The sequence below is a fragment of the Eutrigla gurnardus genome, assembly GCF_963514095.1.
Source record: "Eutrigla gurnardus genome assembly, chromosome: 22".
Classification (NCBI taxonomy): Eukaryota; Metazoa; Chordata; class Actinopteri; order Perciformes; family Triglidae; genus Eutrigla; species Eutrigla gurnardus.
Window position 1 is genome coordinate 6,031,439 of NC_139933.1, and position 14,680 is coordinate 6,046,118.

Sequence of the window (14,680 nt, forward strand, 5' to 3'; positions counted from 1 at the left end):
TTTTCCCACATGACGGGTCATGGACGGCGTAAAAACGCGCTCCAGCTGTGTGCGCCATCTGCCCCGCTCTGATGTAGGATGTGATAACGCCTACAGACAGTCTCTTAGAGAACGCCAATAACGTTCCACTTCCTGGGTGAACGACGAGAGCGTTATTCCTTGCAGGGATCAGTGGAGCGCGGCTGACCGATGGGCTCCTTTTTATTGGGGAAAATCAATAAAAAACGGGGGTGAAACGATGTCGAGTGCTGATTTAAAGAAAGCATGACTCAGCAGAAAATTTATATCAGTGCTGAAAATGCTGGTTGAGCTTCTGGACATTCAATTCCATGTCTTTAGTGCAGGTCACACCTGTTGGAAAAGCGTGAGGATTCTGACCTTTGACCTCTGTTTTTTGGGGTTTTTGTAGCTTCCTTCTCCCGTCCATCATGTCGTGAAAGACGACGGGGTCAGGGTGCATCACCATCACCATCACCTTCTACAAAAACAAGACTTTTTTCCCCCAGAAAGAGGGAGGGCGTCTCCCCCGACTGACAGTCACAGGAGTGAAAGGCATGAAGGGAGGGAGAGTAAATTAGTATTCAGCCCTTAATTGTTTGATTTCCCCGAGGGCAGGAGAAACAGGGCGGGGAGGGCGTTGGAGTACAGACAGATTTAATTAATTGAATTGCTGCGTTTTTTTTCTTTCTGCATGTGCATTTACCTCGTGAAAAGAATGATAGGCTTGATTGTTTGAAGTTCCCTCGCTGCTCGTTAGTTCAAGCAGGAGGTTGCAATGAATATAGATGCACGGGACTCAGGCCTCGGGCCAGTTCTTTTCTCCTTTTCTTTTTTTTCTTTTTGCAAACCATTTGAATTAATGGGGAAAGCTCAGAGCTGTTGTGTTGGCATGACCCGTCCTGGAAATGACTTTGCATTCACTCGCTGTCACTCCTCGGCCTTCACCCTCATAATGATGTAAAAAACAGATGAAGAAAACAGACAGATATGATGCAATTAATGGTCGCTGAGGCTGCATGTAAAGCTTATTGTTTTCCCTCCGTCAACAGAAGGGAATATGAAGTCATTTTCATGTGCAGGCTTTCGATATCTCCTGATTTTGCTACTGGCTTGAAAACATGAATATCAATATGAGATATCTATCTCTGGGATTTCTGCCTCCAGCCGGGTTTATTGAAGGTTGATGTATTCAAATTCCACATCTCTTTCTAAAAAAACGTGTCCTCTGTACTGTGATGTCATGTTTTTTTGGTGGAATGTAGTTAAATTGTTAATTATTTGTAATTCGGATGAACGGAAGGTTTTTTGTTTGAGATTTCCGCAAAAATCCTGGCGAGGGGGAGAGAATGGAAGTTCTATAACGCCTCCCTGATTTTCCATATTCAGGATGTAGGGTTAACAAGTAGAGCCGGGCGGGGAGCGTTGAAGGAAAAGAATGTGTTGCGTGATCTATAAGCCGTGAGCCCGATACGTGTGGAGCAAACACAATCCTCGTTGTGGGAGTGCAGCGATGCCTGCATGCGTACACACCAACACACACACACTCTCTCTCGCTCAACACATAACCGGAGGTCGTCCTGAGGGAGGTGGAAGAGGCAGAGCAGGAGAGGAGAAGAGCAGGAGCCCCGGAGGGCAGATAGGAGCAGAGAGGCAGGATGAAGGATCTCCCCTCCAGTGATCCACAGCAACAAAGACCATTTGAGAGACTGCTGCTTTGGCACCCGGCGTAATTAGTTTCAGATAACAAAGTGGCTGGTCCGGACCACGAAACCAAAAAAAAACACACGAAATGGAAGAATAATCACCCACTCTTGTAGTTTTCCTACATTTCAGATGTAATCGTATTCCATTAGACCTAAAGGGTGTGCCGATCATCTGCCTTTGATAAGTCACATGTGAGTACGTTCCCCTCGGGATCATCATCACGAGCGTTTTTTTTTTTAAGAAGTGGTGAAAGACACTTGCCCCGAGTCAGCAGGTGATGATTTGGACACAATATGTCGCGTTTTGGCTGCAAAAACACACGAGAGCCAGATGTGACTGATGTGATTTCCCCCCCAAAATCTCCTATATGAGAGTGTTTGCAGTTACATGCTACGCCCCGTTCGTAATGACAAGCAGACGACGAGCGAGAAGTTAAACAAACGTGGCTCTTTAAATGTTTATTTGCCCGTTTAGTTACATTTGCATTGTGTTTGTCAGCGACTGGAATGTGTCACTCCGTAGCGAATTGGCAAGACAAAACGTTCCCATGATGCGGTGAGGCAGCGCCGTATGACCCGGGATGCAAAACGCAGAAAGAAAACAAGTCCACATACCCTGAAATGACACGTTTGTCCTTCAGGAAAAAAAGAAAAAAAAAGGTTTGTTCGTGTTTCCTCCCCCGTCCGCCACCATTACGGCTGGTGGCATTAAGTTAAAGCAGCTGAACACGCCGCGGTCGTGGTTCTCCACCGATCCACTCTGACTAAGAGCTTTTGTGGCGGCATAACAATATCACGCCACTTCCATCGCTTTTACTGAAAAAAGGTCGTTATTCTCACAAAACCTCAAAGAAGTGGCACGTCGGGATAAACATGGGCCTTTCTAAGAACAAACACCCGATGCTGTTGGTATTTTTCTACCCAGGACAGACTCGGGATCTGTATTCTTGGAGCATTGTAAAGATCCTTAACCATATTTCAAACTAGCTGACCTCTTGGTTAGTGGTCCTTTTTGTACTTTTACTAAATGAACACACCTGTGCAAGACATTCTGAACCCTCATCTTCACACTAAATCAAAGTCGTTCCACTTTTGGCCCTAATTCCAATTATTTCCCCCCGTTGTCGGTGGCGGTATTCATCATCCAGTCTCTGTAATTGCGATCCCGTGGTAGTCATCCATCACGGCCCACGTCGTGCAGAGATGACACTTTATTGATTTTCCCCACCTGGGCATGCCGGCGCTAAACCGCATCAATCTCTAGGTGACGGTCACCAGCAATAATTACGTGGCGTTTTGACCATCTTTGACCAATTAACCAACCATGCAGGTGTGAGGAAATAAAGTGTTCTCTTTGTTAAGGTTTTTGTTGCATTTTCAATCCATTTGGTTCACATTTGTGGTGTTTTTTTTTTGCCGTGTCGTGCCGGTCTGACCGAGCTCTCTGCTGGAATCTGTATAAAGTCAAAACCATCTGCCTTGACTCCTTCTCCCCTCCCTCCTCGCGGAGCAGAAATCATTGCCTGGCATGCTCTAACGGCTCTGTTCATGACATGCTTCGTGAAGACTGGGACTCGCATTGAGCTCGGGGTAAGCAGGGGGAATTCTGCTTCTCTGCTCTACTTGGCACCGGCCGGCAACACCGCCTGATGTCAGACAGATCACAGCCAGGGAGACTGGCCCTCTTCCCTCGCGCCTGGAAAAAGAATGTTACCCAGGCTGAGACAAGGTTTTTTTGGGTCGGGGGTTGGGCTTTTTTTTTTTTTTTGCGCTATTGTACGTTGTCATGCACATGCTCCCGCTTTTTCCACACGGAGCTGGGCCCTCGCCACTCGCCACATAAAAGCCAAAGGGGACGTTATTACTACCACATTGCCTTCAAGGGGTTCTTCCGTAAAGACGTAACGGACTAATTGGAGCTCCTAGATTAGACATGTCTTTGATGATGATTTCATCGCCTCTAAATGTTTATATCTACATCCGTTGGTTACCGGAGAGCTCCTCGCCCCTCCCGAGGCCGAATGCCCTCGCTTTCTCATTCATCATAGTTAACTGTAGGATTTAGTCCAGAAGTCTCCTGATTAGGTTGTCTGTGGTTAATGAGACATATCGAGAGGGGGGGGGTCACCACGCATTGATCCGGCTTCTACTCCAACAACGGACACGAAAGACTGCGGTGTCGAGGTAGTGGTTACAGGGAGTCAATTAAGGATATTCACTTTATGCGCTCCAAAGAAAAGGGAAGTTAATGTACTTTTTAAGTACACAGAACGTGTAAGCGCTAACCTTTTTCCTTCGCTCAATTATACTCGCAGCCTGGTTGGATACCTTATCAAGAGAAATGGGAGAGTCCTGCAGAGCGTGAAGTTGAAAACCCATTTGTGACTACTGACTGAAAAATGTACATATATATATATATATTCTGGCAAATAGAATCCGCGATGTCTACGGCATGGGCAGAAAAAAACGTCTTTCTCACAATACGTTTTTTCTTTCTCTTCTTCAACTTTCACATAATCAATTCAGTGTTTTGTTGTTCCCACAACATTTGTTCAAAAGTGTCCCGAGCTCAATAAACGCCCTCCCCACTGAGAATGTGTTTTTTTACGGCCTGTGCATGACTCAGCATGTGTCAGCGTGGGTGTGTTTTATTGTGATAAACGCATCGCAAGCTTTCGCTACGAGAAAACAAAGACAATGCATCATCATCAATAGAAAACATTTGCACACGGAAAGGTGTCCGCATGCCGGAAGAGGACTTTTTTCTTCGTTGAACACGGCGCTCGCCTCCCAGCCAGACCTCCCGCGTGCTGCTGCTGATCGATCCGCTTTCCCCTCCAATCCATCAAGCCCGTTGCAATTAATGTATCTCACCCACCCGCAACATTTCCCCGACTCACACGGAAGCAGAGCAAACACTGGCAATCAAGACCACATGTACAGAGAATAATGGAATTTGTTCGCTCGGAGGTCGGCCGCGGTTGTATTTTCCCAATTAGGACGTTCAAACATTTTATTTCCATATGCGGGATGTATTCCATTTAGATAAGACGTTGCGTAAACGTCGGCGTTGCATCCTCACACAAAGACGGACGGGAGAGACCGACAATGTCGAGCGGAGATACAACCGGAAACAATACCATCATTTAATGCAGGAGGAACAGTGTTTAGTAGCTGGCGTTCAGGATTGGCTTCAACTGAGTGTATTGTCTCTCTGACGGCTGTCAAATCTACTGACTCCCCCCTCCCCCAATGAATATATGTCCTTTTTATGAATACATGTCCTTTCCAGCCCCGGAGACAGCGTGACGGGACATAAACACAACTGTAATTATAGGTATTGTGCCCGTCTGACAGATGTGGAGAAGTTAGCAAATATTCCTCTGACAGAGTTTGAAGCGGCGGCAGCACAAAAGGCTGTCACATCCGTCTCCTGTTGTGTCACGCCGGCAGTCATGAATTGTGTTTTGTGGGTATTTTTGGGTGTCGAGCTGGGGACAGGATCTTCCAGCGTTAATAGCCGAACGTGGCGTCGTCTTGTTGATTCTCCACCTGATGCCAACTCCCTGTCAGTCAGGCGGAGCGGCGCTGGAGTCCCGTCCCGTGGGTAATGCATTTTAAATGGAGGGCGCGACCCCCCTCCCTCCTCCCTTCCTCAACGCCTCATTAACGCCCCGCTGATTGATAAACGGTGAGCTGCTGGGGGGCGGACAGCTTGTGGAATTAGAGGCGCGGGTTCACCGTGGGATGGGATGAACCGACAGGTGTCGTCGGCGTGGTGACGTGTCTCGCATCGGGGAAAAGTTTGCATTCGCATCTTCGTTTCTGCACTTTGCTGACTCGGATGGAACCTTTTTATGTCCATTCATTGTGTGTGTGTGTGTGTGTGTGTGTGTGTGTGTGTGTGTGTGTGTGTGTGTGTGTGTGTGTGTGTGTGTGTGTGTGTGTGTGTGTGTGTGTGTGCGTGTGCGTGTGTGCGTGTGTAGTGCAGATTGCAACTCTGATTTGCCGTTTCGTCATTATTCGAGGCCACAATTTTCTTTTAAACAATATCCAGGTGCCCATCTGCACATCGGTACAGGTTTTCCATTCTGTTCCCTCCTAATCTGCTTTCATTGTAAATGATGTGGGGGGGGGGGGTCCCTCCTCTTTATGCACGGGGGTTAACCGCCGTTGCCAAGAAAACACTCTAATCTTGGCACCCATTGTGACCTTTGCTGTGAAGCTACTAACCATCTGAGCTCGTAGCCGAGGAATGCTGACGGCGAGCCAAGTCGGTTGCGATTCCAGTGGTTGCTTCCAACCGACGAATGGTCACGTAGTCAGAAGCACCTATCGGTCCATCGGTGACTAGACCCGCCATCTGTTTGTCACGGACATCAACCATCAACACACGTTAAATGGGTGAGGTTTGATAGTTCACCCCCTGCTGGACGAAGCCTCGGCTGTAAACATGTTTAATTCTGCTGTAAAGTTAGGCAATTTCACAGGGGGGGTCTGTGGGAACAGCCTGGTGTCCCACACAATGAAGCAGCATTGTGAAATAGATAGAAGTACTTTTGTTGCATTTTTGTTTTCTTTCAATTTTATTTTAAGCCAAACCATGATGTTTTTGTTTTACTAAACTAAACCAAGTTATTTTGTTGCAAAACCTAACTTTATAGTTTTGTGGCATTTTTTTGTGTTTTTTTTTATTATTTGTTTAAAACTGACCATTAAGTCCGTCAAAAACAGCTTTTCCTGGAGTGCAGTGTGGTTTTATGAGAACATCAGGGTCGATGAGGATGGATTGGATTTAGGAGCTACAGCCTCAAGTGGCCATTTGAAGAACTGCAGTTTTTTTGGCACTTTGACATTGGCTTCATTTCTCAGCGCCGGAAGTTGCCGCCTGGTCCGTTTGCAGGAAATTAACAAAGAAGTAAAGGATGGTCACGTAGTCAGAAGCACCTATCGGTCCATCGGTGACTAGATCCGCCATCTGTTTGACGCGGACATCAACCATCATTAAACGTTAAATGGGTGAGGTTTGATAGTTCGCCCCCTGCTGGACGAAGCCTCGGCTGTAAACATGTTTAATTCTGCTGTAAAGTTAGGCAATTTCACAGGGGGGGTCTGTGGGAACAGCCTGGTGTCCCACACAATGAAGCAGCATTGTGAAATAGATAGAAGTACTTTTGTTGCATTTTTGTTTTCTTTCAATTTTATTTTAAGCCAAACCATGATGTTTTTGTTTTACTAAACTAAACCAAGTTATTTTGTTGCAAAACCTAACTTTATAGTTTTGTGGCATTTTTTTGTGTTTTTTTTTATTATTTGTTTAAAACTGACCATTAAGTCCGTCAAAAACAGCTTTTCCTGGAGTGCAGTGTGGTTTTATGAGAACATCAGGGTCGATGAGGATGGATTGGATTTAGGAGCTACAGCCTCAAGTGGCCATTTGAAGAACTGCAGTTTTTTTGGCACTTTGACATTGGCTTCATTTCTCAGCGCCGGAAGTTGCCGCCTGGTCCGTTTGCAGGAAATTAACAAAGAAGTAAAGGATGGTCACGTAGTCAGAAGCACCTATCGGTCCATCGGTGACTAGATCCGCCATCTGTTTGACGCGGACATCAACCATCATTAAACGTTAAATGGGTGAGGTTTGATAGTTCGCCCCCTGCTGGACGAAGCCTCGGCTGTAAACATGTTTAATTCTGCTGTAAAGTTAGGCATTTTCACAGGGGGGGTCTGTGGGAACAGCCTGGTGTCCCACACGATGAAGCAGCATTGTGAAATAGATAGAAGTACTTTTGTTGCATTTTTGTTTTCTTTCAATTTTATTTTAAGCCAAACCATGATGTTTTTGTTTTACTAAACTAAACCAAGTTATTTTGTTGCAAAACCTAACTTTATATTTTTGTGGCGTTTTTTTGTGTTTTTTTTATTATTTGTTTAAAACTGACCATTAAGTCCGTCAAAAACAGCTTTTCCTGGAGTCCTCATTGAGAGTGCAGTGTGGTTTTATGAGAACATCAGGGTCGATGAGGATGGATTGGATTTAGGAGCTACAGCCTCAAGTGGCCATTTGAAGAACTGCAGTTTTTTTGGCACTTTGACATTGGCTTCATTTCTCAGCGCCGGAAGTTTCCACCTGGTCCTTTTGCAGGGATTTAGCAAAGAAGTAAAGGAATATAAATTCTCATCCTTTTAACAAATGCTAAGGCTAAACTGAGGTACAGTTTCTTGGTTCTGTGTTGCAACATGGGTTCTTTACCACACTCTCCCAGAATGTTACACACACACACACACACACACACACACACTGGGGTTGTCTGTCGTGGGCAGATGTGGAGGTTGTGTGTCCGTCCGAGAGCACAGACCTAATTAAGACTGAAGAAACACATCATTTTATTTGGCTCTCTCAACTCTTTGGCCTCACTTTGATCCGATGATTATTACCAGCCCTCTGGCCGTGCGGAGGAGTGGAGGGCGGGGAAGCATTGTGTCTCATGCTGACAGCTCCCAAACAAAATAACCTCCCCCCCCCCACCTCCTCCTCCCTCCCCAGGTTGTTACAGCTGACACTCCCAGCTGGGTTGTCAGCGGTGAGGTCAGTAAGGGAATCCAGCTGCCTGCTGAGGTTTGTTCCTCTACTGTGGATCAGCTGTTGTCCTGTAGACTACGTGCACGACACACTCTTGCTGCAATAATCCACCCAGGAGGGGTCCACATAGCCTTTCTTTGAGGGGGGGGGGGATCTCATCTCATGTATTGATCGAATTCTGCTGTTGATCCCTCGCCCTCCTGCAGGGTTGAAAAGTTGCGTGCTGCTTCTTGGAGGACGGCAGCTTGGTTATAAAACCCAAACCTTGTAGGATAATAATTCACTCTTGTGCTGGATTTTCATGAACGCCATAAATGGGGACACATTTTCCTTTTTGGTGGGCAGAATATTGAAAGTTCATTCTTGACCGTGCAGAGCAGCCATCTGCGTGATAACTTAGCAGCGGTCCGTACTCAGCATAACTCTAATAGGGCCAGCGTGTGTTCATCTCTCCTTTGGAATAAAGCAGCCAGATGTCTGGTCCTGTGTCGTGGCAAAGTCTTTAAATATGAAAGGGATTTAAATGTGTCTTTCTATGGAACTGATTTTTAATGTTTTTTGACATAATATGGATGTTATTTTACAGTATAATGGCATTTATAAACTATAATAAACTGTATTGTAATTAATTTTGACTGTAAAATTTACTCTGTATTTTTACAGTTATTGTATGTAGTTCAGTGATCCAGTTATTTACTGTAATTTTACGGTATCCGTTTGGAAACTTTGCTGCCAGTGCTTTGACCGTTTTTTTACAGTTTTTTTTTTACAGTGCAGGGTAACAATAATCATACATGACGTTTTCTGTGTCGTCCCAGTTACAGTTTGCTATGATGGGGGATAAATGAGCAGGTAGAGGGTGACACTTTAATTGGTGATTTTTACCAGGAATCCTGAATTTCATCAACTCTTACAGAATCTATGAAGAAAAAGCAAAGCTGCTTCTGTTCGCCTGCAGCAAAGATGCGCTCCGTTCATTTATCGGTTCTGGATATGAACTGTAAACGGATCAGTCGGTAACCTCAGAGTCGCTTCATAGTTTTATCGATTCCGTGAAAAAAAAGAAGAGATTTCTCCTCTGTTTTCCTGTCAACGTCGTCTCCCCCGTCACACCATTATGCCCATCTGCTTATTGCTCGCCACCGCCTGCTATATTTATGCTAATTACCTTCCCTGCCGCATCACATGGAATGAGTTATGGATCGGTATTGAATGCGTCTTCGTGGTACAGGCGTGTGGTGTGAAAGTGACTTAATAGAAAAGAGCAGTAGCCTCTTTTTTTTGTACGTTTTCTGTCTCGATGCCTCCAGCTTCTGAAGCGGCGGTTTAAAATCGCATCACACTGTTTATCTTCCATACAAGTCTGGCTTAAGACATTGTGATTGATTTATTTTTTCAGGATGAATCCCCTTCGGGTCACTTCTGAGCGTTTTGTGTTGTCTTTGTTTATGATTTCTAGGGGGCTGTTTGGGAGTAACTACACAGAAACCCATTACCTGGAAGATGGGATTGCGGTCACAGGCTCTCACAACTTCACGGTATGTTAATAACCTTTCATTTTTTTTTATTTGTATTTATTTTGCTGTCAAGGCTTCCACATTCCTGTGGAACCCCGTCTTCTCGCCGGGTTCTGCTCCGTCGAGCTCTTCTTTTTTCGGGGTCAACGACGGTGAAGAAAGATTGATGTCGCCGTTGGATCCACTTTTATAAAAACACTTGGAATTGGGTTTTCTTGTGCATAAATAAGCCTTTACAGGTGAGCGGGCAACCGTTTTTGTTCTCTGCCAGCAGATTCATATTTGATGAGGGGGAAAAAAAGCGGACAGAGGTCGGAGAACACGCTCGCTTTTATAATGGATAAACTTCAAAACGTCGCAGGAGAACCGCTTCAAGTCTGCAAAGAAAAATATGAGCGCGCTCCAAATGTCACACTGACTGAAATATTCAGCGGCTGTCATCACATTTATGAGCCGTGTACTTGTTAAATTGCACTTCTATCCAAAATACATCTGTCAGGTCTCTTAAATGACTCATTTTGACCACAGCTACAACAGTTATTTTTAATTACTTCATAAATTACACGTCTTGAGTTCTCCCGCCATTCAAGGTTGGGGGTTTTTGGTCAACTTGTGAATTCAGTGTTGTGATACATTTTTCTTTAAGCTCCGTTAAACATCCTCCACGGATCCATAAATATGCCTCCATTCAAGGGTTCCTCATATTGAGCCAGAAACAACAAGACGGTTAGGAAAGTACAGTTTACTGTGAATGATGTCGCCGCTCCGCGTTGGAAAACGCTTCTTAACGCCTCGAAGCTTCCACCTGCTTCGCCCGACTCCAAGGATTTTGGATCATCTGCAGTTTGGAAAGCAATTAAACGTCTAATTTATGTTCACACACCCGGAGAGCATCATAATAGACGTCCTGTGAGGTCTGTGTACAAAACAGCCTGGCCTACTTCTGCCCAAATCCACAATAGAGGAGATTAATATTATTCAATAATGGCCGGCCCACGCTGGGAAATGAACAATATTTTCCACTTGAGACGGCTGGGAGACAGACTTGGACTCCGCCAGCTCATCTGAATCGCTGCCATCCTGAAGGGTAAAGACAATGCAGGAAGTCGGACTCCGAGGCCCGGCCGTGAATGGACGGTTCAGCCGGGTGGATTGATGGGGTTTTGAAACTGGTTCTTTTCATTATAAAGATGAAATGATTCATCATTAAGTCTTTAGAATATTTGAAGATGATGGAAAAACACACAATTTCCCAGAGAGAAGACGATGCCTTCATGTTTCTTGATTTGTTTTGAGCCCAAAATATTCAAATGAAAGGCAAAGCAAATCCTCACATTCTGACCTCGTTGATGATTTGCTCGTTAGGGATGAAAGGTTACTCGATTGCTGGCGTCCACGGCGACTCGCCGGGATTTAAAATCGCCAGGAGAAAAGGAAGTTAACGCGAAATAACGTTGCATTATGATGCTTCAAGCATTCGGTTAAAATGAGGCGTAAATCATAACAATATTACTATTTTCTAATGTATTCTTGTAAAATGTAAATGAGATGTTTTCACAGTAATATATATGTGAGTGAATTATGACCTGGTGAACTTCCTCACATCAGCCCGAAGCAGCTTATAATACATCATTAAAACCTACAAATGCCAAATATTTAATTAACTTGTTCCCTAATAATTAGAACTGTGTTTTTATTATATAATAACCACTATAGCTGACAATAACAAGGTAAAAGAATAACATTTAGAATAGTTGAAGGTTTACACTGAACTCATGGTGGTCTGGAGCCTTGAAACCCAGAATATAAGTATGTAATATGGCACTTGAACACACTAATTGGGTTTAGTTTTGACAGATAATATGATTAATGCAATCTTAGATGGAGTAATCTGTTGGTACCTGCTCGGTGTCTCACCAGCCAGAGTTAGGGTTGGCCTCCATCCCTCCTCTCATTCCTGTCTCATGACCAGTTCTTCATGGGAGGGTCCTTGTTACTGGAAACGATCTTTTCCAGGCTGATCCCCAGTTAATTTATTTGTCCTGCCGGCAGGGAGGAGACTGATATAGTGATCTGGGCAGGGGGATCTGGAGGGGTTCACTCGTGTGTCAAAGGCAAGGTGCTGCCGGGAGTGACTTCAGCCCTCCCCTCGGTTCCCCTCGGTCTGCTTTACGTCCTCCTCGCTAAAGTCCACATACAGTACAATAAATGAGTGCCATGTGCTGAAACAAAAGCCACCTCCGGGGAATATGAGTCACTCGCGTGGATTTTCAAAAGTCAACTTGGGATAACAAACGCATAAACAATGTAATTTGCGCACCCTGGGTTGCCTCGCACAATAATCGGGGTCTTATTATTATTATTGTTATTAATCTTTCGTATTGAAGGCACTTTCCTCTCTCGTTTCTTCCTCACAGAAACCTTAGGAACCAGAAAGTCTATTCATATCCCACATATCGATGCATCACAGTCATGATCTCATCAAAGAAACATGAGGTGGTAGCATTAACTCGGCGCACTAAATCCAGCCCTGCTCCTCCCTGCTACACTAAAATTTCATATTTCATGTAATGGGCTGTCCTTTCTTTGCACCTTTTTTTTTTTTTTACTTGCTATAATGGATGGTTCTCCTTCCAGTGCACCTCCTCGGTGCAGATATGGACAGCGGCCAACCAGACGCAGGCTTTCTATCGACTTCCTGAACGTCCTCTGAATAAGATGTTGTTTTTTGGGCAGCAGGTTTGGGTTCCGATGGCCAAATCCATTTCTCAACCCTGTCTGCTAAGAATTATATTTATCTGCTCGGCAACCGTTTTGCCAAATGATGAAATAAGCGCTGCATGGATTATGTTAACAGACGGGTTTGGTAAAAAAATGCCCAAACAAATCCCTCATCAGATATTAGTAATCTACAAACAGAACCCAACTAAAAGCCAGATGTTTATTAGGCTAAATATAGATGTCATATGTCGAACATTCACTTTTCTTTTTGTTCAAATTATTATTATTTTAGACTTTTGGTTATATCACCATCTAAAGTTATTATAGCTAATGTATTAGCAAACAATTAATTTCACATCTAGCAGCCATTAGTGTTGCTTTTAGCTCTGTTTAGGTCTAAATACTCCTCTATGTTCACCAGCTGGTCACCTTTTTGTTTTGTTACCATGGCGATGCCTGTGAGAGCGTGAGTCATGTGATCTGGGCTTTTCATAATAATTACATACAGTCGTTCTATTGTTTGTTGAAACAGTAATTGGTGCAGCTTTAAATACTAAATTGTTAAAAACTTCAATGCCTAAAAGTTAAAGTTAAATCACTGATTTGTTGAGGGATTTCTAAAGGATTCAATTAGTGGATTTAATACGGGAGCCAGATGTCAGAAAAACGCCATTGACCTCCGACCTCCCTCTTAGACGCGATTCATCGACGTGTCAGAAGGGAGAAAACGTTAATTAGATTATCATCGTTTCATTGCTGCGATGCAAGATTAAGCAAGGACCCCCTTTTATCCCCAGAAACCCCTTTAGAAACTCCATCCTCTCGAGGTGAGCCCACCTTGGAGGAGGCCTGCTCTGTATTTAGAGGGGTGGGAAAGGCACGTTTCCGTGTTTTCCAGGCTGGCAGGAGGGCCGTGGGTTAGACCTCACCTGAGCGAGGCCGTCTAGCTGTTTTCACTCTAAACCAGACGTTTCCTCCCCCCCGCCCTCTCGCCTCCAGGCCCGGTTCAATAAACATGGGCTTTAATTCACTTTAGTTCCTCCTCGCTGCAGCTGGACAGGTGGTCCGTGAAAGCGGGTACCACGGCAACAGATTCCTTCGACGACCAGCGTGAATGGCTGCTGCCAACTCTCCAAAAGAGAGGGTTGATTTGCTCATATTTCACGGCCGTTGTTTGAACTGTGCTGCGATCCCGAATGCATGTTTCGTGTCAAACGGATCCGACCCCGCCCGTCTTGAATGTTAAATATTTGGTCTGCCCCCTCAGGCAAACTGCTACTACCACGGTGAGGTGGAAGGTCACGTCGACTCGGACGTCAGCCTCAGTACCTGTGCTGGTGTCAAGTAAGTGTCAGACTTTCTTCTTTTTCACGATTATTAACCAAATAAAGTCATGTGAAGAAACCGTTGGCTGCTTTACAACCTCTCCGATCAATTAGTGTCATAAGTTGTCAGCAAAACCATTAAAAACGGCCATCAAAGCCATGAAAATCAGATCCAGGGATGTAATAAATGGAAAGAAAAGCAGATAATTCCCTCCTCGTAGTCAAACTTGAGGCCAAGTCATAAGTCTCAAGTGTACGACTGTGAGGAACGGCGTGTCAACGGACTCTGTAAGTTATGAATTCTGCAACATTAATATGTTGGGATGACACCCTGTATATACTGGTGAAAAGCAGTAAACTTGACTTATTGCGAGGCTTTTTTCGACAAGTGTGGGATTTTCACGTTGGAAACGCAGACGTCAAACCAAACTAATGATCGCAGCGATATCATTGGACGGCGTCAGGAATGTTTTCACACGCTGGCCAAACGTCGTTGTTATTTATTTCCGGGGTTTTTTCCCCGACAAGATGCACACAACTTCTTTTTTTGTTTTTTTTGACGGAGAGCTACCCGTCGCCTGGCTCACTGAGTACAATTTGTTCTAGGTTTGAGTTGGCTCAGGTTTTTTTGCTAATGTGAGTTCATGTGTTTGTGAATATTGTGCAAGGTTTGTGAGAAATTCAGTTCCTCCAGGCTGAAAAATGAAAACGTGAGAAGATTTCAGAAAGAGAAAACATTTGACTTCATGATTAAGCATCATCTTTTCTGGTCACACATGAGTCAGATCAGACTAACTTGAACTAAAATGAACAGACGAGGCACCTCATCTG

The 14,680-nt window shown here is 44.5% G+C and overlaps 1 protein-coding gene across 1 annotated transcript in view; it reads left to right on the forward strand.

The window, feature by feature from the left end:
- Positions 1 to 14,680, forward strand: part of adam12a (ADAM metallopeptidase domain 12a) — a 61,968-nt gene that overhangs the window by 20,913 nt on the left and 26,375 nt on the right. Inside the window, exons 4-5 of the mRNA XM_084001814.1 lie at positions 9,746 to 9,824; positions 13,792 to 13,868. Of these exons, the coding sequence (XP_083857940.1) occupies positions 9,746 to 9,824; positions 13,792 to 13,868 (156 nt within the window). The remainder of the gene's footprint in view (positions 1 to 9,745; positions 9,825 to 13,791; positions 13,869 to 14,680) is intronic.